General features: G+C 42.1%; 1 protein-coding gene across 1 annotated transcript in view; it reads left to right on the top strand.

Moving 5' to 3' along the window:
- Window positions 1-21,807, top strand: part of LOC145408597 (dolichyldiphosphatase 1-like) — a 48,593-nt gene extending 26,786 nt beyond the window's left edge. The window contains exons 2-6 of the mRNA XM_080279282.1: window positions 4,967-5,067; window positions 6,426-6,604; window positions 7,451-7,546; window positions 14,264-14,392; window positions 20,471-21,807. Coding sequence (XP_080135408.1) covers window positions 4,967-5,067; window positions 6,426-6,604; window positions 7,451-7,546; window positions 14,264-14,392; window positions 20,471-20,600 — 635 coding nt within the window. The 3' untranslated portion in view covers window positions 20,601-21,807. The remainder of the gene's footprint in view (window positions 1-4,966; window positions 5,068-6,425; window positions 6,605-7,450; window positions 7,547-14,263; window positions 14,393-20,470) is intronic.
- The last annotated feature ends 302 nt before the right edge of the window (window positions 21,808-22,109 follow it).

Below are 22,109 nucleotides of genomic sequence, written 5' to 3'. Positions count from 1 at the left end.
GAAAGCATACAATGAATGTATGAGAAATAGGGGCGTGGAAGAAGTTGAGAGGCAGAAGAGAGAGTTATATGTAGAAAGAAAGAGAGAGGTGAAAAGATTAGTAAGAGAGAGTAAGAAGAGAGTGGATGAGGAATTTGGAAGGAATTTGAGTGTGAAGTGGAGGGACTGTAAGAAAATGTTCTGAAAAGAGGTGAAAAGAGTAAGACTGGGTGGAAGTGAAGTTAGCAGGGGAGTGAAAGATAAATATGGTAGATTACTAGTGGAGAAGGGAGAAAAAGTGAGCAGATGGAGAGAACACTTTAAGGAATTGTTGAACATAGAGGATGGAAGTAATGCGAGTATAAGTGGCTGGGGAATGGCTGGGAGAAGGAGGGAGGTGAGAAGACAGGAAGAAATCAGTAGGATAGAAGTTGTGGAAGTAATGAAGAAAGTTAAATCGGGGAAAGCCCCAGGAATTGATGGAGTGTGTGGTGAAATGCCGAAGCATGGGGGAGAGATAGTAGTGGAATGGATGTGGAAGATGTGCAGATTGGCCTGGGAGGAAGGTAGAGTCCCGGAGGATTGGAAGTCAGGTATAATTATTCCCTTGTACAATGGAAAAGGGGAAAAAGAAGTGTGTGGTAATCATAGGGGCATTTGTCTTCTTAGTATAATAGGAAAAGTGTATGGTAGGATACTTATTGACAGAGTTAGAGAAAGAACAGAGAAATTAGTTGGAGAAGAACAGGGAGGCTTTAGGAAGGGAAGAGGTTGTGTAGATCAGATATTCATTCTTAGATCTTTAGTGGAAAAGTTTTTAGAGAAGGGAAAGAAGTTGTATGCGGCTTTCATGGATTTGGAGAAAGCATATGAGAGGGTGGATAGACAAGGATTGTGGAAAGTATTAATAATATATGGAGTAGATGGGAAGTTGTTGAATGCTGTGAAGAGTGTGTACGATGGTGCGAAGGCTGCAGTGCATGTGGATGGTGTACTAAGTGAATTTTTCTCTTTGAAAGTTGGGTTGAAACAGGGATGTGCCATGTCGCCATGGTTGTTCAATCTGTACATGAATGGGGTAATAAAAGAGGTACAAGGTAGGGTAGTGGATGTTGGAGTGGCCCTGGTGAGAGAGGATAGTGTTTGGAAACTCCCTGTACTGTTGTTTGCAGATGATACTGTGTTGTTGAGTGAAGACGAAGGGGAGCTGCAAGGCTTGGTGGATGAGTTTGGGAGAGTGTGTAAAAAGCGGAATCTAAAGGTGAATGTAGAGAAGAGTAAAGTGATGGTCTTTGAGAGAGGTGAAGTCAGTGAATGTACAGCGAGGTTGGAGGAATTGGAAAATGTGAGTACGTTTAAGTACTTGGGTAGTGTGATGAGTAAGGATGGAAGTTTGGAGGGTGAAGTGCTTGAAAGGGTACAGCAGGGAAGAAAGGTTGCTGGTTTTTTGAAAGCAGTGATAAGAAACAGGGAAGTGAGCATGGAAGTGAAAAAGTTACTACATGACAGTATTGTGATACCAACATATGGAAGTGAAGCTTGGACATTGTTGGAAGGACACAAGTCAAGAGTGAGAGCAGTGGAAATGAGTTATTTAAGAGGAGCCTGTGGAGTCACATGGAGAGACAGGCTGACGAATGAGGATATAAAGGAGCTTTGTGGTGTGGATGTGGATGTGATAGGAAGCATTATGAGGAACACACTGAGGTGGTTTGGCCATGTGGAGAGGATGGAGGGTGAAAGACTGACAAAGAGAGTGTATGTGAGTGAGGTGGAGGGGGGAAGAGGGAGGGGGAGGCCGAGGATGAGATGGAGGGATGGGGTGGAGAGGTATATGAGAGAGGGGGGTGTGAGTTGGGAGCAGGGCAGTGAAATGTCGGGGGACAGGGCGACTTGGAGGCGATTTGGTTGTGGCCACCCCAAATGGGATTGAGGCGTCTGGCAATAGATAGATAGATAGACAGTGTACAATCTGAAATGTGCATCAGATAAAACTTGTGCTGAAACAGTATTGTGCATTAACCCTTTGGGGCCAGCCATTGTTTATAAAATTGACTGTCAGGAGCTGGCATCATTTGCAAAAAGTAGGTCTATCTATCTATCTGTTGCCAGAAGCCTCAATCCCATTTGGGGTGGCCACAAACAAATCGCCTCCACGTCGCCCTGTCCCCCGCCATTTCACTGCCCTGCTCCCAACTCACACCCCCCTCTCTCATATACCTCTTCACCTCAAAAAGTAGGTGATTTTTCCAAAATCATACCTATGAAACCTACTAAACCTATCATAAAAATCTTTATACCCAGCTAAGCACAACTCTTTACCTTTAAAATGAGTGGTGTTCCAATGTCCTACGATTATTTATTGTAGAGCAGTGATTGAGAACATAAACGTTCTGGAATGGGGACCGACTTCCCCATGACACACGTTCCAGAATGGGGACCGACCTTTAGGGGTTAAAAGTGTTCCATAATCATGGCACGTTCGGTAATTACAAGACTATGCAAAAGTGAAGGTAGGTGCAATCGTAAAGCAAATTTTTATGTACATCACATAGGGGACATCCATTAAAATATGAAACAGGGTAGCAAAATAATGCTGGGCAGTTAAATTAAAATAATTCTTATTCCACAGAATCTAAGATATACGCAGTATGAAGTACCAAACCTTTTTAAAAACAAACAGTAAACAAGAAAAGTCCCACTGCATATGCTAATCTATAAAAAACAAGAGGGGGAGGTCCTGTCAACACATCAGACCAATAGGAAATTTGGAAATACATCATGACTGTCATATTTTAATTGACACTGTGATAATAGAAGTCTGCTATTTGTGTTTTAGGAGAGGGGATAAAAGCCCAACAAGTATTTTTGTATTAAGATTATCATCACTGGTTTTCACTGCTGCCTTTATTGATGATGATAATATTGGGAGAAAAAATAACATTTAACCTCTGCTGAGGTGATTCTTTGTAAAGTAGTTTATCTTCATTTAGTCAATGGTTTATATCCAGTTTAAATTGTTCCTCATAAAGGCTTGCAGCATGGCCTGTGCAGATCTTCATTGTTCCCCTTATGAGGTCTGCAGCTTGGCATTGGTTTCAGGGGTAATCTTCAAGGAGGCATAGGACCACCTTATTTTGCAGTTTTCTTCTTTTTTCTTCTTCTTTTCCAAAGCCCTTCATGGGATTCTTTGAGTATTTTCTGAATTCAAGTTTTGATGTTTTTTATATCTTTTATAGGGCATAAATAGGATTTAAAAAGCAGTCATTGTTTACAATCCTGCATAACACCACAGACAGACAGATTCCATCTTGTGTGCTCTGAAGGTAGATGTGACGGACACTCTCTTGGAACGCCATTTTTGGGCACAAAATTACTCTTATACTTGCTGATTTATCCAAATGTAACCTAAATTTTGTAACTAAACCCAACCTGATTTATCCTAATCTGTTTTATGCTAACCTAACCAAACATTACCATCCCATATATAATCATATTTTATCGATAGATCCTCTTCATACTAAAAAATTGCACTTCTGTACACCTTTTACAAAGTCACCAAGTCAGTTCAGAGGTAGGTAAAAGCTTTTATTAATGTTTCAGAGATGGTTGTGTGCCTCCTGGAAGATTACCACATATCGCACTCCCAGCCCGCTGATACTAACATGTTGAAAAGGAGGCAGGGTTTTGTAGCACTTCAGCTTCAGTTGTCTTGTATGGTTATACCAGTACTGAGTATTAAGAACTTTGTAGTAGGTGGGGGTACTTACCATCCATGCATCTGAATTAATGCTACCTTCAGGTATCACTACACTGAGTGCTGAACTCAGTACTTTCATACACTCCAGGACACCATTTACTGTATTGTGTGGTAACCTTATAACCAACTGGATGGCACCCATGAAGATTTAAATCCAAGGGATGATTGGGAATCATTGCTCACATAATGCCACTCTGTGAGAATGAACTGATCTCACCTTAGATAACTAGACAAACTGATGACATAGCCCTGGGTCTTATTGATAATTCTCAGAAGGGCCAAGAAGGTTTAGATAATGATGTTAATGATATATTTCATCACAGCTTACAGTGACTGATTTCAGTTACATCATAGAAATTTACCTCAGTCATTGAGTTGCCTTGAATGCCAAGTATGCTGTATGATCCCTGGGTATGCAGCTGGAGCATGTATCTGGCTCAGGGATGATGGATGTCCCTGCCTTGCATAGTCCTGGGTCATCCCTGAGCAAGGTGAAGCACCTGTAATCTTACCAAAAAAGTAGTGGATGGATAGTTACCATTATACCACTAGGTACTACCATGGGAGTGATTTGGGCCAAGGTTTGGTTGCTGGCCTTGCACAACACTCTGAGGTGGGGAACTCAACCACGTTTAACAAGCACTGTAGTCAAAGGCTGGACTGAGACTGTGCTCAAGCATATCTCCTGTACATAGCTCATTCTTTTTGGAGTTATTCCTCCTCCATTTTCCCAGCACTTTGCCATGTGGAAGGACACTGTTCTGACTCTGACAAGGCACTGTCTGCCACAGAAAGGCAGGTACTTGCTTGTTGTCAGTGGATCTGCATGGCCAGACAGACTGGGGTAGAGCAACACTAGCAACAACAGCATCAGTATACTTGTACTCTGTCCAGTAATGAGGACTACATATACTGGTATATCAATTCTTAAAAACTGTTATAGGTGTACTATTGTTGTAAGAAATTTTTGGCGTACAGTATGAATAGTGCAGTTACATCATCTCATCATCGTCATCATCACCCCAATCTTCATTGCCACCTAAGTGACTGGATGAGATAGGATCCAGAGACAAAGAAAGAGAAAGCTTGAAAGTGGAACTGTCAAACAGTATGCCCAGTGAAATGGGCTACACAGTCATCAATGCATCATGCAAGTCTTTGTTATCCTAGCTTCAACTTACATACAAAACTACATTGAATAGCTACAGTAGTAAATAAACCTTGCAGGTGACGTTATAGGGAAGTTCTTGGCAGTGGTCAGCCTGGCTCCTCTGGCAATCATCGTAGGGTTTGTGACACTTATACTCTTCAGACGGGACCTTCATACAGTAAGTGCCAGTATGATATGTATGTTAACTTGTGTAGTGTTGCATAATTAATGAAATTACACTACTCTATATGCAATACTGTTTTCAAGTAATTCTTGTTCACGCATTTACATACAGTACTGTGGTACAGTAATAATTTGTACAATGTGAAATGATGAATGAATGATACCATTCAGGCAAAAATTATTATACAATACCTCCTTTATGTGAATGGTTTTTGAAAGTGTTTTGGTCAGTGATGCAGTATTTGATTTCCTCCTGTTATACTTGAGTACTTTCCTCCTTATGGGACTGTTCTCTGATACTGACAGGGAAATCAAGGATGGACCTTCATGCTGAGTACTGAGGTAGTGCATTAGCCCCTTTGTCCTCAAATAATTTTTTTAGATAACTTCTTGTCTGGTGAGGCAAAGCTCCTTAACTGGATGTGGCCCATAAGAGCCTGCTTTTGAGGGACTCGCTCAAAGGCCACCTTTGGCGGCCTCCGCTTAGTGTCAAGTCACTGCCTGTCATCAATCAAAATATCATAACCCAGGAACTGGTGGCCCAATTGGACTGGAAATTGTTTTATTCTTCAAGTTAGAGCATTTTAATGGTACCTTGCTCAAACAAAAATTGCGCTACATGCGCCGGTTTTTGCTGTGTTACTGTAACAAACAAACAAACTTGCAGAAATTGAATCATTATGATAGAGATGGTTGGGGCTTATTATTTGTGTAATGTCTATAAGGAGCGAGCAAATGGTCACTCTTGCCTTAAATGCCTGGACTAGCCCCAGGACCCTTTTACTAGTGATGGGGTAATGCTGGATTGGATGATAAATGGATGGTATTTACCATAGATATATTCTTGTCAAAACTTTGGAAATTTTGGCAGGTTTAAGTTTAAGCTGTTGATATTCTTTAGTAGTACTGTAACTCCTTCATTATGGTAGCATTTTTATTTTATTCTGGATAATGCTAGCAGATCCTATGTTTGAAGCAAATTACGCCCATCTTTTCAGTACTCTGACATTTTTTATACTGACAAATGCCAGATATTTTTAATAGCATAGGAAAGACTTATGTGACTGATAAGGGTTAATGAGTTTAAGCTTTACAGTAATATTGGTTTTTATTTTTATCTCTGTTTAGCCCCTCAGTAAAATTGTATTATAATGTATATACAGTACTGTATACAGTATTATTCTTGCTATTTTCACATGATTTTATTCAGTTCAGAAAAGTTACAATGTAATGAAGAGGATATGGAGACTAGATGTAACCACTCCTGAATAAAATTGCATGCAAGTAGCAAGAACTAAATTTTAAATAATCATCAAATTGAATGGGTTAACTTGAGTATGTCTCTCTCCTCAGATCACTTTCTTCACTGGAATGTTGCTGAATGAAGTAATCAATTTAATAATGAAGAATGTAATCAGGGAACCACGGCCAGTGATGCGAACTGGTCTTTACACTGAGTATGGCATGCCATCTTCACATTCTCAAATGATGTGGTTCTTTGCTAGTTACTCCGTCCTTTTCTTTGTATTCAGGTAAGCTACATTATGTTTCAGTTTAGTTAGTGTTGTAATTGGCTGGATTACTTTGTACTCTCACTAAGATTTCTTTACACCCATTGAATTGTGTACCTACATTTTGTCTTTAGAGACCATGGGACCATTCTAGTATCTGTATGTTTTTGCTTGATAGCAGTGCTCCATGTGTCACCTGAGGTTGAATAACCTTTGGTGATATTTTCTCACATATAAGCTTAGCCATGCAGTAGAGATCCATCTTGCCCTTTGGATCTAGATGAACACAAAGGATTGAACTCTTGCTCTCTGTATTGAAGTTCCAGTGCACTCTATCCATTACAGTAAACCCTTAGCAGAACCGTATTATATAAAGCCCATATTTCGCTTATATAAAGTTTAAGAGGCAGCTTAGGTCAAAAACTGACTTTTACCCCAGCTTTCTTGGGGTGGGGGGGGAATTAAATGTGCTTAAATAACTTTGTGGATCTGGAATATTGGGCAAGACAAAATTGGCTACTTTTTTTTTTTTTTTTTTTTTTTGTAATATCATTGTTTACTGGTAGGTAAGGGCATCCACCATCCACTCACTTGATGTAGTCCTGCTTTATGATGACTTTACACTGAGTGACAACCCAAATGGATGCCTGGTGGCCTAGTGGGTTAAAATACTTCGACTGGATTTGGCCCATAAGGATATTATATCTGTGAGGGGTAGTTGGGATTTATTGCTCACATAATATTACATGAGTGGGTTTCTGGTCACCTTCACTCTTATGGGATTTTTATGAAGTGTAATATTTAGGTAAAGATATCAGTAGTTAGCTGAGTTTTGTCAAATGTACTGTATGAAGTTAATATTTCCAGATTACGTCACATTAGCAACTCGCTGGTGGAGCTTCTGTGGAAAGTAGCAGTAGCAGTAACTGTTCTCTGCATTGCTTGTGCCGTCTCATACTCCAGGTTAGTCTTGCATACATAATAAACATAATACAGTACTGTGCTTCTTGGTAAGGAATCCCATACTGTGGTTGGCCATGGTACAGCTGATGTGTTCCGTGGACGGGAAACTAAACAAAGTACCGAAACTAGCTGATTACTTGTGAAGCTACCGGACTAAATTCCTATATATCGGAAAAAGTCTGATGAAGCTAGAAGCAGTCCTGACTGCCTGACCATTTCAGCTATGTTCACCACAATGAGGTAAACAAAAGACATGTTCAACAGTGTACGGTACAGTATTATTACAGTAATCCCCGTACTTTCCGGACACCCACTTTCCAGACACCCCACTTACTGGACATTGTGGGCCCGGACCTTTGGAACCCAAAAATGGCCAAAAAAAGAAAAAAATCCCCCCAAAATCCACATTTTTTCCCACCCATAATTTGAAATTGCCGCGTGGCACCGAACAGCTGGTTTACACCATGGCCCCTTCACCTCTTCCTTCCTCCCCCCTCCCCTGTCAGAGTTGCCATTTGGTATTTTTCATTACCAAATGTGGGCCAATTTGGTAATGAAAAATTCGTTTGGTAATGAATCAGAATAATGCATTACCAAACGGATTTTTCACATGTATGTGGATACACAGGATGGAGATGGTGGATTGTTTGCTCTCTCTGATTAATCTGCTAGCCTACATAGTGTGAAAATAGTCAACATGTTGTTAATTATAAGAAGAGTGATTACAGTTACTGTATTTCCATTTGTATATATAATTAGTAAAGAATAAATGCTACCTTTATGAATTTGGTAATGAAAGTTAAATTTGGTAATGAAAATTGAGGAGTTTGGTAATGTGTCCATTGCGATCTGGCAACTCTGTTTCCTCGTCACCAACACTCCCAACAGTTACTACCTAACATCGATGGCGAGTAGGTGCCTATCTCAGTGGAAGCCATATGTGCTCATTTTTTGTGACTAAACGGTGAATAAACTGCAATACCTCGCCACTAGACCACACGGGAATTTACAGCGTTGTGCAGTGTTAAGAAATTAGAATTTAGAGTGCAAATGATTAACTGTGGAGTGCAAATGGATGGTTGAAACTAGCGGTTGAAACTGGCATGGTACAGTTAAAAACAATGTGCAGTGTTAATCAATTGTAACTCACAGTGCAAAGAACTAAGTGCAGCACAATACTGGATTATTGTACGTGCTTCAAGAGCATTTTCACCACTGCAGAAACCTTTGGAAAGCCGGCCACAAACGTGCTGTAAGTACTCTGGCTGAGGTACAGCCACTTCTTATTCCTCATTCTTTGGTCCCTTTTCATTTATTTCATGCTTTTTGTCCATTATTGGTGTGAATAGGGTCTTAAATAGGTTTAAATAGGTGCTATGCATGTCTGGTAGGGAGTTATATAGGTGGCTTTCAAAGTTAGGCCGGGTTAGAGTCCTTAAGTACCAGTCCAGGAGCTAGGGGCCCACTTTTTGGATGGGACCACTTTCTGGACATGCCTTTGGCTCTATTTCATCGGATAGTAGAGGGATTACTGTATATATTTTATACCATTTGATTAATGTGGTGAAGTTATAACACAGTACAGTACCTCATTGATAGTCAAAACAGTTTAAAAACCATTCGTGTGATCTGGACTAATGTCTGATATATTGGAAAAAGTCCAGATTAGCAGGGGGAAGTCCGGATATCACTTTTATCAGAATTTCACATTTTTCGGAATGGTTTAGGCCCCAATTAGTCCGTTATAGTGATGTCTTATTGTATATACAGTATATATATATTCATTCACTCTCATCTGTGTGTAAGAAACGGAATCTAAAGGTGAATGTAGGGAAGAGTAAAGTGATGGTCTTTGAGAGAGGTGAAGTCAGTGAATGTACAGCGAGGTTGGATGGTGAGGAATTGGAAAATGTGAGTACGTTTAAGTACTTGGGTAGTGTGATGAGTAAGGATGGAGGTTTGGAGGGTGAAGTGCTTGAAAGGGTACAGCAGGGAAGAAAGGTTGCTGGTTCTTTGAAAGCAGTGATAAGAAATAGGGAAGTGAGCATGGAAATGAAAAAGTTACTACATGACAGTATTGTGATACCAACTCTAACGGACGGAAGTGAAGCTTGGACGTTGTTGGAAGGACACAAGTCAAGAGTGAGAGCAGTGGAAATGAGTTATTTAAGAGGAGCCTGTGGAGTCACATGGAGAGACAGGCTGACGAATGAGGATATAAAGGAGCGTTGTGGTGTTGATGTGGATGTGATAGGAAGCGTTATGAGGAACACACTGAGGTGGTTTGGCCACGTGGTGAGGATGGAGGGTGAAAGACTGACGAAGAGAGTGTATGTGAGTGAGGTGGAGGGGGGAAGAGGGAGGGGGAGGCCGAGGATGAGATGGAGGGATGGGGTGGAGAGGTATATGAGAGAGGGGGGTGTGAGTTGGGAGCAGGGCAGTGAAATGGCGGGGGACAGGGTGACTTGGAGGCGATTTGTTTGTGGCCACCTCAAACGGGATTGAAGCGTCTGGCAATAGATAGATAGATAGATAGAAATTGAGTACATCTGAGTTTGGTATGATGACGTCATGTCCAGTTGGTAGGATCGGCAATAAACATTCCATTGAAGGCATTCTGGCGGCTGTCTTTAATAGCACTAAGCAGGCATATTTCGTTTGTTTTCCAGTATTTTTTAAATTGAAATTCAATTGTCAAATCATCTGATATGTATGATATACTAAAATAATTTTCCTTTAACAACATAGGTATATAAGAAAACACCTCAAATCCCTGTGTTACTTTTGTTCATATTTACCATTATTTTTTTCCATCTTTCTTATTTTTTGAGTGACAAACGTGGTCAGGAACCTAAACCTCCTATTTCTTAACAATCTTATGGGAAAAATGGGTTCGTTATTCAACCACTTTTAAAGGAAGGCATCCCTGTCGAATAGTGGGGGAAAAGTGTACTCCATTCACTAACTTGATCTAAAATTGCCATCTCTTCACCGAATGACAGCTCTCCATGCTGTTCAATCTCTGGCAACTTCCCTATTCAGTCCCTTATGTTAGGAGTGCAGTGCTGTATGATAATGAGACCTGGGCAGTAAGGAAGAGGATACAGTAATACCTCGATATACGATACCCCTAAATGCGATGGCGGTAGAAATATCACCATACCCTGCCTAATGAGGGCCAAACCTGGGTTTAATGACTGGTGTTGATTTTTTAAAATGATTTTGTTGATGTCTTAGACTAAAATTGTGTGGTTAGGTTGATTTATAAACTGTTTTTAGACTTAGATTAATGTGTTTTAGCCATAGGTGGGGTGAACATTATCATTTTGGGGTACAGTTTACTAAGCTTGATTTTTTCCGGACATATATTTGATGATTTTCTTTTTTGTGCTGGTAAGGGGTTGGCAATAGCCAACACCTACTTTCGTCATAAGATGATCCACCGGTATACATGGAGAGTAATGAGGAGGATGGATGGTGAACTTGTTGAACGAAAGGCAATGATAGACTACGTGTGTGTGGATGAGCGAATGAGAAGACAAGTGTTGGATGCAAGGGTGTGGAGAGGGTGGGGGAATGGAGTCTCGGACCATCACTTAGTGATGGCCAAGGTAGAGCTGCAAAGAAAGTGGTTGAGGAGGCGAAGGGGAAGACAGGAGGAAGCAGCTCCTGTGAGAAGAGTGGAGAAATTGCAAGATAGTGAGAAGAGGACAGAGTATAAGAGCATAGTGGAAGAAAGATTGGGAAGGTATGAGCTAGAGCAGATGGAAGGGGTGGAAGACGTATGTAAGATATTCACGGAAGAGATAAGCGCAGCGTGTGAGGCGGTTTGTGGAGTGAGGAGGAGATGCAAGGGTGTGCAAGGGACAGCATGGTGGAATGATGAGGTGAAACGAGCTGTGGAACAAAAGAAGAAGGCATATGGTGAATGGTTGGCGAGTAGAGGTAGGGGAGAAGATGAGAGAGAGAAGAGAGAGGTATATGTGAGCAGGAGAAGGGAGGTTAAGAGACTGGTGAAGGAGAGTAAGAAGAAAGTGGATGAAGAGTTTGGGAGGAATCTGAGTGTGAAATGGAGGGAGAGTAAGAAATTGTTTTGGAAGGAGGTAAAGAAAGTAAGGCAGTGTGAAAGGGGAAATAGTAGGGGAGTGAAAGATAGGAATAATAGATTGTTGGTGGAGAAGAGAGAGAAATTGAGGAGATGGAAGGAGCACTTTGAGGATTTGTTGAATGTAGAGAGTGAGAGCAGTGTGAGTATAAGTGGTTGGGGAATGGCTGGGAGAAGAAGAGATGAGAGGAGGGAGGAAGAGATCAGTAGGTCGGAAGTAGTGGAAGCGATGAAGAAGATTAAGCTGGGAAAGGCCCCAGGAATTGATGGAGTGTGTGGTGAAATGCTTAGGTATGGGGGTGAGATTGTTGTGGAGTGGATATGGAAGTTGTGTAGATTGGCTTGGGAAGAGGGAAGGGTTCCAGAGGACTGGAAATCAGGTATAATTGTTTCTCTGTACAAAGGAAAAGGGGAGAGAGAAGTATGTGGTAACCATAGGGGTATTTGCCTTCTTAGTGTGACTGGTAAAATATATGGTAGAATACTCATTGATAGGGTTAGGCATATGACAGAGGAACTAGTTGGAGAAGAACAAGGGGGATTTAGGAAGGGAAAAGGGTGTGTAGATCAGATATTTGTTCTAAGATGTTTAGTGGAGAAGTATCTAGAGAAGGGAAGGAAAGTGTACGCTGCCTTCATGGACTTGAAGAAAGCTTATGACAGAATAGATAGGAAAGGTATGTGGAAGGTATTAAGAATATATGGAGTGGAGGGGAAATTGTTGAGTGCTGTGAAGAGTATGTACGAGGGAGCTAGGGCTACGGTGCGAGTGGATGGTGAGCTGAGTGAGTTCTTTGATCTCAATGTGGGACTGAAACAGGGGTGTGTAGTGTCTCCATGGCTGTTTAATATATATATGGATGGGGTCGTAAAGGAGGTACAAGGTAGGGCAGTGGATGTGGGGGTGGCCCTAATGAATGAGGGTGAGATTTGGAAGCTTCCGGTGTTGCTGTTTGCTGATGATACAGTATTGTTGAGTGAAGATGAATGGGAGTTGCAAGGTTTGGTGAATGAATTTGGGACAGTGTGTAGGAGGAGGAAGCTGAAAGTTAATGTAAACAAAAGTAAAGTTATGGTGTTTGAGAGGAATGAAGTCACAGAGTGTGCAGTGAGGTTGGATGGTGAGGATATGGAGAATGTGAGTGCATTCAAGTACTTGGGTAGTGTGATGAGTAAGGATGGAACTTTGGGGGATGAAGTACGTGAAAGGGTACAGCAGGGAAGGAAGGTTGTTGGCACACTGAAAGCAGTGATGAGAAATAGGGAGGTGAGTATGGAAGTTAAGAAGTCACTGCATGATGGTATTGTGATCCCTACCCTGACGTATGGAAGCGAGGCGTGGACCTTGCAAGAGGGGAACAAGTCAAGAGTGAGAGCAGTGGAAATGAGTTACTTGAGAGGAGCATGTGGAGTGACATGGAGGGACAGGTTGACGAATGAAGAAGTGAAGGAACGTTGTGGGGTAGATGTGGATATGGTTGAAAAGATTAGGAGAAATACACTGAGGTGGTTTGGACATGTGGAGAGGATGGAGAATGAAAGACTGACTAAGAGGGTGTATGTAGGTGAGGTGGAGGGAGGGAGAGGGAGGGGTAGACCGAGGATGAGGTGGAGGGATGGAGTTGAGAGGTATATGAGGGAGGGGGGAGTGAGTTGGGGGGAGGGGAGTCAAATGGTGGGTGACAGAGTGACTTGGAGGCGTTTTGTCTGCGGCCACCCTTTGCGGGATTAGGGCGTCGGGCTATAGATAGATAGATAGTTAGGCTTAGGTAAGCTTCCTTGACAACTGTTAGGCCATTTAGATTGGCTTTAAACTTGTTTTTAGGCCTAGGTTCTTGACAGCTGTTAGGCCATTTAGATTGGCTTTAAACTTGTTTTTGGGCTCATTTGGGTCGGTTTTGGGCATGGTTTGGGGGGAAACCCAAGGTTGGTAAGTGCTCCACGTTACATGTTAAAAGTACCCCGATATATGATACCCCGCCTAACGATGGGGTTTTACCTAATCAATTACATCATTAAACCGGGGTATGCCTGTATTAGTAGGCTCAAACATACAATTACTGAAATGACAGTGATTAGATGGATGTTTAGTACGTCCTTGAGTGAGAGCCTGTAGGGACTAGGATTATATTTGAAGAGTTGAGAGGAAGGATGGGACTGGAATGTTCTGGTGCAGTGATGAGGAGGGGTAGATTTAGATGGTCCGGGCATGTTGAGAGGACAGAGGACAACAATTGGGTTTGGAAGGTGCGAAATGTGAACGTCAGTGGTAGGGTTGCAAGAGGCAGACTGAAAAGACCTGGGGTGAGGTCATAGAGTGTGACCTGAGGGATAAGGGACTGGATAGGCAGCTAGAGATTGGGCAGCATGGAGAGCTGCCATTAGATGACTAAGTCCAATGCATGCAAGCATGTTGGAGCCTTTATAAATGATATGATACAATCTCAACTGTAGAAGGCTAATGTGTGATACTGATAATACTACATACAGTACTTCCAGTGATATGGAAAAAATTGTGTGTTTTAAAACTCATCTCTTGCTTATAATAAGGACTACCTGTCCAGTACTGGACTTGCAATGTACTGCACAAACATGGTGTTTCTGTTTTTCAGAGTGTACCTGCTGTACCACACTTGGGCCCAGGTGCTGTGTGGTACATTACTGGGAGTGGTTTTAGGATGTGGATGGTTCACTGTGGTTCACCTTATTCTCACACCAGTCTTCCCTAGTATTGCCTCATGGTGAGTTCTCTTTCAGGCCTCTAATAATGGTGACCTGTAAATAGTACTTGAAACTCATCTGGTGGTATCTTGTGTGTTGTGGGGACAGTTGAGGATGCAGGAGTGGGTGTGAGTTGGGCAGTGGGAGTAGGATGTGAACAGATAATGCAGGATACTGTACATGTAGACATTAATAACACTAACTGCACTATCCTTGCATTGGTAGAATGAAAGAGAAGCACTATATGTGAGCCACTTTGTATATTTGCACACCAGTCTTCCTGACTAGAGTACAGTCATGAATGAAAGAGAAGCACTATATGTGAGCCACTGCATATTTGCACACCAGTCTTCCTGACTAGAGTACAGTCATGAATGAAAGAGAAGTACTATATGTGGGCCACTGTATATTTGCACACCAGTCTTCCTGACTAGAGTACAGTCATGACCCAGTATGCAATGAGGTTATGTCAAGTGAAAACCTATCACATACTGATTTATCACAAATTAGTGTTCATTTAGCATTGGTTCAGTGGGTATATGCTGGGGGTCAAGGGCTGTGTAGCTTGAAATCTTTATTAAAAAAAAAAAAAAAAAAAAAAAAATACTTTTAGATTATCAAAGAAGGAGAGTGGCCATGTGCAATTTGCCACAGGGGCATGGGAAGTACAGTATTTCCATCTTGTGCAGTGTCTGTGATTAGTGGGTGCATAAGAAGTGTAGTGGTATCAGAGGTAGACTGCAAGCTAATGCTGATTTCTTGTGTGTGGTATGTTGGGGAGAGCAGGTAGAGATTGTTAGGCATGAGAGGATTGAACTTGCTGGTGAGTCACTTGAATGTGTGGAAGAGTTTTTTTTATATAGGAGACATATTATGTGCTGGAGGTAGGGATAGAGCTAGCTCTGTGGCTAGAGTGAGGAGTGGTTGGAAAAAGTTCAGGGAGCTGTTGCCTTTCCTAACATTGAGAGGGCTCTTCCTCTGTACTAAGGGATCTTTGTATGCGGCATGTGTTAAGCGGGCCATACATGCACAGGCGAGCCCGTCCGGTGGCCTGAAGAGGCCGGCCTGTTCAGGTAAACCTGGGTGTGTGTGGGTAGGGAACAGTCGCCTTCGCAGGTGGCCTCAACGGTCGTCCTGGGATCTGTTGTGGACAGATTTTTTAGGTCAGGCTCCGGTCAGGTTCAGGCAAACTGAGCGTGTGTGGGGTACCACAGGCCGTCAGGCGTCAGTCTTGCGTCAGTTGTGTGGGAGAATTTTGAATCCTTGTACGAGCAACATGTGGCATTAAACCTCATTGTGGCTGTCAGTCTTTCATGCGGCGAAATAGCACTCCTCATACAGGTATCGTTTTTCTTTATTATTGGGGAAACCGGTGACAACAGCTGCAGGTAGGAATCCTCATCCATCCTCAGGTAATTAAACGAGTCTTTTTCCTCGCACCACAGTTCTTTCAACAGAGTCAGATGGGACAATTTACTCCTTCTCGTCAACCAGTCTTTTTCCCATTTGGTCCATTTTTTCCTCCTTTTTCTATTATTTGCAATGTAGGCCACGGAAACAGCCCCAATAGCATACAGCTCCAGGTCATCTGTGGGCAGTGGAGCATCCATGACCACCCTCACGGCATGTCGTTTCGCTTGCAACTGAGCTGAGACGTGAGGCCGACTGAATCGTGTGTGGGCACAGCATTGTTCGTTGAGGCCAGCCTCTTCAGGCCACTGGACGGGCTCGCCTCTGCGTGTATGGCCCGCTTTAGTGTAATGCTGTATGGTAGTGAGAGTGAAACCTGGGCAGTAAAGGAAGAGGATATTTTCAGGCTCAGATGTACGGAAATGACAATGATTAGGTGGATGTGCATTGCGTCCCTGAGTGCAATGCCTGGGGGGACTAGGTTTACGATAGAAGACTTGAGGGGTAGGATGGGACTGGAGCGTATTAATGAGGAGAGGTAGATTGAGATGGTTTGGGCATGTGGAGAGGATAGGGGATGATAATTGGGTGCAGAAAGTGATAAGTGATAATGTTAGGGGTAGGGTTGCGAGAGGTATACTGAAAAAGACCTGGGATGAGGTCATTGAGTGCGACCTCGGGTATAAGGGACTGAATAGGGAACCTGCCAGAGATCAAGGAGCATGGAGAGCTGCCATTAGGTGACCAAGGCCGATGCATGCAAGCTTGTTGGAGCCTTCAAAAACGAATGAACGAACTTGCCCTTCTCCTCAGTAGCAACACGCTTTCCACAAGGAGTAGCATCTTGTCAGACATGATTTTTCCAAGTTGAATTTCAGTACAGTATTTCGCACAAAATAGTCATCACTTAATATTTCACTTAATCTGTTATTTGGCAATAGTGATTGTGTCTCATTTTCCCTGCAAATGTGATACGAAATGGAAGGGAGTTGTCACAGTGTATGTAAATACTTGGCCCCCATCTTGGCTCCAATGTTTGACTTGCCATGCGCAGACATCACTGTATATGCACAGGATCGCTATACAAGGCTACCACAATTATCATATACTGTAAGCCCTCGGGAGCAGGGGGGTGGTTGCTTTCTCAGGCAGAGGAACTCCTTAAGAGTGAAATGGCTGGGAAGCATGCCGGCACGTGACTGGCTACAGCATAGCTGGGTCTTTCGGGTGTGGGCAATCAGGCAAGTTAGCTGCCTACTGCGACTGCAACACAATGGCGAGGTGTTCAGGAAGTTAGCCAAAGAAACCTTGATGGACTCTGAAAGAACAATAATGGCCCCCAGTCCCGTGCAGCCCTTAAATGGGCAGGGGGTGCTAAGAATCTCACGGTTGCCTCAATTACAATCTAATTCCTTTGTCAATGCAAAAAATACAATTAAAATTGGTAACTGGAATGTGAGAACGCTAAATCATGACGGTAAAATCGATGAGTTAGTGAAGGTTTTTCAAAATTACGGACTTGATATTTGTGCTTTGACAGAAACTAGATTAACCGGAGTCGATAAGTTGGATTTGGAGGATGGTATACGTTTATTGATATCTGGTCGACAGGACGGAATGCATTACCAGGGAGTAGGATTGTTGCTGGGTTGTAAGGCAAATAAGGCTTTATGTGAGTGGGATCCTATAGATGAGCGAATGTTATACGCACGTTTTAAATCAAATCATGGCAACATCAGTCTGTTTGTGTGTTATGCACCTACTAATGATGCACTCGATGAAAGGAAAGACACATTTTATGAAAAGTTGCAAGAAGGAGTAGGAAGGGTACCTAGACATGATGTTTTGATCTGCGTTGGAGACTTTAATGCAGTAATGGGCTGTTCAAATGAGGGATTTGAGGCATGTATGGGTAAGATGGGAGTTGGTAGTAGGATGAGTGAAAACGGAGTGAGGTTTGGAAGCTTCTGTCTAGCAAATGACTTAGTCATCGGGGGCACACTCTTTCAGCATTGCAATATACACAAAACAACTTGGGTGTCGCTGTGTGGAAAATATAAAAATCAGATTGATCACATCGCTATCAGTAGGAGGCATAGAAGTTCTCTGCTAGATGTTCATGTTAAACGGGGAGCGAATATTGGTAGTGACCATCAACTCAGCATTGCAAAAATAAGGTTTAAACTTAAAAATCAGAAGAAGGAAAAATCTGGTGTTGGTAGATACGATATTGTTAAGCTTAGAAGGGAAGGAGAAGAAAAGGAGGAATTCAGATTAGAATGCAGAAATAGGTTTTTGGTGTTGGAAACGTTGGAAGAGGGGGAGAGAAGTGTAGATGAGATGTGGGAGGATGTGAACAAAGTTTTGCATGAGACTGCTGAATGTACGATTGGAAGGAGACATAGATTCAGGAGAAAGAAATGGATATCAGAGGAAACGTGGGATATGATAAAAAAGAGAGGTGAGGCTAAATTGAGGAGTGAGATGCAATGCGTTGATGAATGAGAGATTGAATTAGCAAGAGCTGCGTACTGGAGTTTGAATTCAGAAGTAAGAAGGTTAGCTAGGAGAGATAAAAGAAGATGTGTGGATGAAAAGGCTGCAGAGACTGAAATCTTAATAAACAAAAATGATGGACAGAGTCAAAGAATAGCATATGAATCGATTAGAGAACTGAGTGGTAATGCAGGTAAACGCAAGGAAATACCAGTTAGAGACAGGGAAGGAAATTTATTGACCAAAGATGGAGATATTAAAAACAGATGGAAAGAGCATTTTGAGACAGTTCTTAATAGACCAATACCACCAGAAGAGGATATACCGTCTGCTCAGGAAGATTTAAATATAGAAACAGGAGAGTTGAGGCTTGCAGAAGTGGAGAAAGCAGTAAAACAGTTAAAGAATAATAAGGCACCAGGGGAGGATGGTTTATTTCCGGAAATGTTTAAAGTGGAGGGGGATAGATTAATAATGATCTTGACCAAGCTATTCAATAAGATATGGGTGACGAGGTTACTACCATCAGTTTGGAAGAATGGTGTAATTGTTAAAGTTCCGAAGAAGGGAAACCTTAGTGAATGTGGTAATTGGAGGGGAATCTCTTTGTCACCGATAGCTTTGAAAGTTTTCAGTAGAGTGTTGTTAAATAGGTTGGAGCCGGTGGTTGAGGGTATTCTGAGGGATGAACAGGCTGGTTTTAGAAAGGGACGTGGTTGCAATGATCAGATCTTTATAGTTAGGCATTTGATGCAGCAAGTTAATGAAATGAGAGTACCGTTAAGTCTTTGTTTTGTTGATTTTGAAAAGGCTTTTGATAGTGTTTCGAGAGAGACTATGGGGAAGATCATGAGACATTATGGAATACCAGAGGAGTTTGTGAGGGTCATTATGAACATGCATGAGGACACATTTTGTAAAGTGATGGTTGATGGTTGTCTGAGTGATTCGTTTGAAGTCAAGTCCGGAGTAATTCAAGGTGGTGTTCTATCGCCTTTACTATTTATATTGGTCATTGATTACATTATGAAACGCTTTGGAACAGAAACTGGTGCAGGTATACTTTGGGAGAGAACAGGAAACTTTTGGATTTAGATTATGCAGATGATATAGTTTTGATTTGTGATGGGCCAGAAGAGATGCAGAGAGTGTTGGACTGTTTGGTGAGTGAAGGTCGCAAGGTGGGTTTGGTTATTAATTGTGGAAAAACTGAAATAATCAATATGAATATGGAAAATGCGCAGGAATGTGTAATTGGAGGTATGGTTGTAAAGCAAGTTGATAGGTTTAAATATTTAGGTACTTATTTAGCCAAGGATGGTTCTTTGAACTTTGAATTCGAGGAAAGGTTAAAGAAGGCTAATCAGGCAATGGGAATGCTTAAAAATATTTGGATTAATAACAATTTCTCTGTGCATACAAAAATCAAACTTTATAAGGTAATGGTTAGGAGTATCTTAATTTATGGACACGAGTCTTGGTACAGCACAGTGACTATGGAAAATAAATTCTTGGTGTTTGAAAATAAAGCACTTAGAAGAATATTAGCAGTTAAGTGGTGGGAAAGGATACCAAATAGTAGAATTAGAGAAATAACGGGAGTGCAGCCGATCGATGAATATGTTAGATTCTCACGATGGAAGTGGCTAGGACATGTGTATAGGAGACAAGGAATAGTACGAGGTACACCAGGGTGGGTGGCATTTGGTAGGAGAGGTAGAGGAAGGCCAAAAGAGACGTGGGTGAGGACAATGAGACGGGAAGCTGGAGATGAGTGTTGGGGAGATCTTGAGGAGTTAGCACAAGATAGGATGTGGTGGTGTGAGTTCATCGAGGCCCTATGCATCCCCGAGGGTGCCACAGGAAATGATTGATTGATTGATTGTAAGTGAATTTCATGATCGTTAACCTAATTTTTTTCTCTCTCTCTCTCTTAATTGATTGCATACCAAACTGTGGTATATCGGGTCATGACTGAATTCCCTTATGGTTTGGTCTGTCCTAGGGCCCTGTTATTAAAGCTGACAGTGTGAAGATGTGGATAAGCCCTCAATTTTTGACAGTAGGTTATTGAAGTATGTAATGATGATAGTCCATTTCTGGTATTATTTTAGAAATTGCCACAACACAGTTTTGTCAGTTTTGTGTTTTACCAATGTTGATGTTGATTAATTGTAATATACCTATTTCAGGAGTGTGTGTGAGCGTTTGATGGTGCGTGATACATCCCTCATCCCAAACATCATGTGGTTTGAGTACACTCAGGCCCGCACCGAGAACCGTGCCAGGAATCGAAAGTTGGCATCCATCAAGAGTCAGTGACGTTTGTGGTAGCTGTAGAAATACCAGTAACTGTAAGGGAAAAAAATCTATTAGCAGTTTGGGAAAATAAGTACTGTAGTTGACCTTGAAGATAAGTACCAAGTTAATTATATGGCATCTGTCAAGAGGTAGGTGTCATGAGAACAGTATAGACATTAGCCCCTTCAGTATAAGGATTTTTTTTTTAAATTATAGTCCCCACCAATGGAATTTATTCATCATAGGAAGGATCTTAAGTAGTGGTAGTAGAGATTAATTAAGGATGTGTCTAAACCATCCAGTTTCATAAACCTTTCCTTAACCCCATTTTTTTTTTCCCTAGCACCATTGTTGCATTTGAACACTTTCCCCAGTATGGGACAGCTCCTCGAAGCATGTAGCGAGATCAAGGAAAGTAATCCATGCTGTGTAGCTTTGTTACCCCCATACAGTTTTTAGATGCTTGGTGATCTTGGGAATTAAGGCGTATTTATAGGCTTAAACGTTCAGAAACGACAATGGTTAGATGGATGTGTCATGCATACTTGAATGAGAGGCCTGGGGAGGCTAGGATTGCAATTTAAGAGTTGAGCAGAAGGATGGGACTTAAATATATTGGTGTTGTGATGAGGAGGGGTAGATTGAGATGGTTTGGGCATGTTGAGAGGAGGGAGGATGAAAGTTAAGTGTGGAAGGTGTGAACGTTGTGGGGAAGGGTTGCGAGAGGCAGACCAAACAAAGACCTGGGATGATGTAGTAAAAGAATGTGACCTCAGGGAAAAGGGACTGAGTAGGGAGGCTGCAAGAGTTTGAGCAGTGTGGAGAGCTGCCATTAGGTGACCAAGGTCGACGCATGGAAGCATGGTGGAGTGTTTATAAATGATATGGTATGAACCAGTTGTGGCACATAAGGGTCTACTTTTGAGGGGTCATTGAGGTTTATTGTTCATGTTATGCTGTTATGGTGCAGGCAGCTGGTCACTCTCACATCAAGTGTTTGGACTGAGTACTGTAGCCTCGGGCCTCCATGCTCCTGACGGGACAGTACAATACAGTACGACCTCCCCAATCCAGACATCTGATTTCTAAAAACCTCCACTTTCCACAATAATTGTTTTAGGAGGGTGGTGATATCACTTGTCCTTCACAATCATTACTTAATTAACCCCTAAAAGACAGGCATTGGAATGGCGTGACATGCTCAAGATGGGCACAATTGACCGGTGTGATGTGGTAGAGGATTGTTGGTGGTGGGAGGGGGGTAGGGGGGGTGATGGTGGGGGATGGGGGGTGGTGGGGGATGGGAGGATAGTGGGGGTGTGGTGGGGATGGGGAGAGGGTTAGGGGGGGTTTACTCACGTATTTCACCAATAGGCACAGTCACCGTGGAGGCCCAAAATCAACCTTCCTGGCTTCTGTGAGTACCAATTAGGACGTTTTTATGAGTTTTGCATCAAACTTAACCTATTTAGGCTTAAAAAAAAAAAAAAAAAAAATTGGTTGGCACTCAGGGGGGGTGGGGGTCAGAGG

The sequence above is a fragment of the Coenobita brevimanus genome, chromosome 78 (genome assembly GCF_032717465.1).
Source record: "Coenobita brevimanus isolate Jiangsu-jjx chromosome 78, ASM3271746v2, whole genome shotgun sequence".
Classification (NCBI taxonomy): Eukaryota; Metazoa; Arthropoda; class Malacostraca; order Decapoda; family Coenobitidae; genus Coenobita; species Coenobita brevimanus.
Note: the sequence above shows the minus strand (reverse complement) of the source record. Positions and strands in the feature narration are given on the sequence as shown.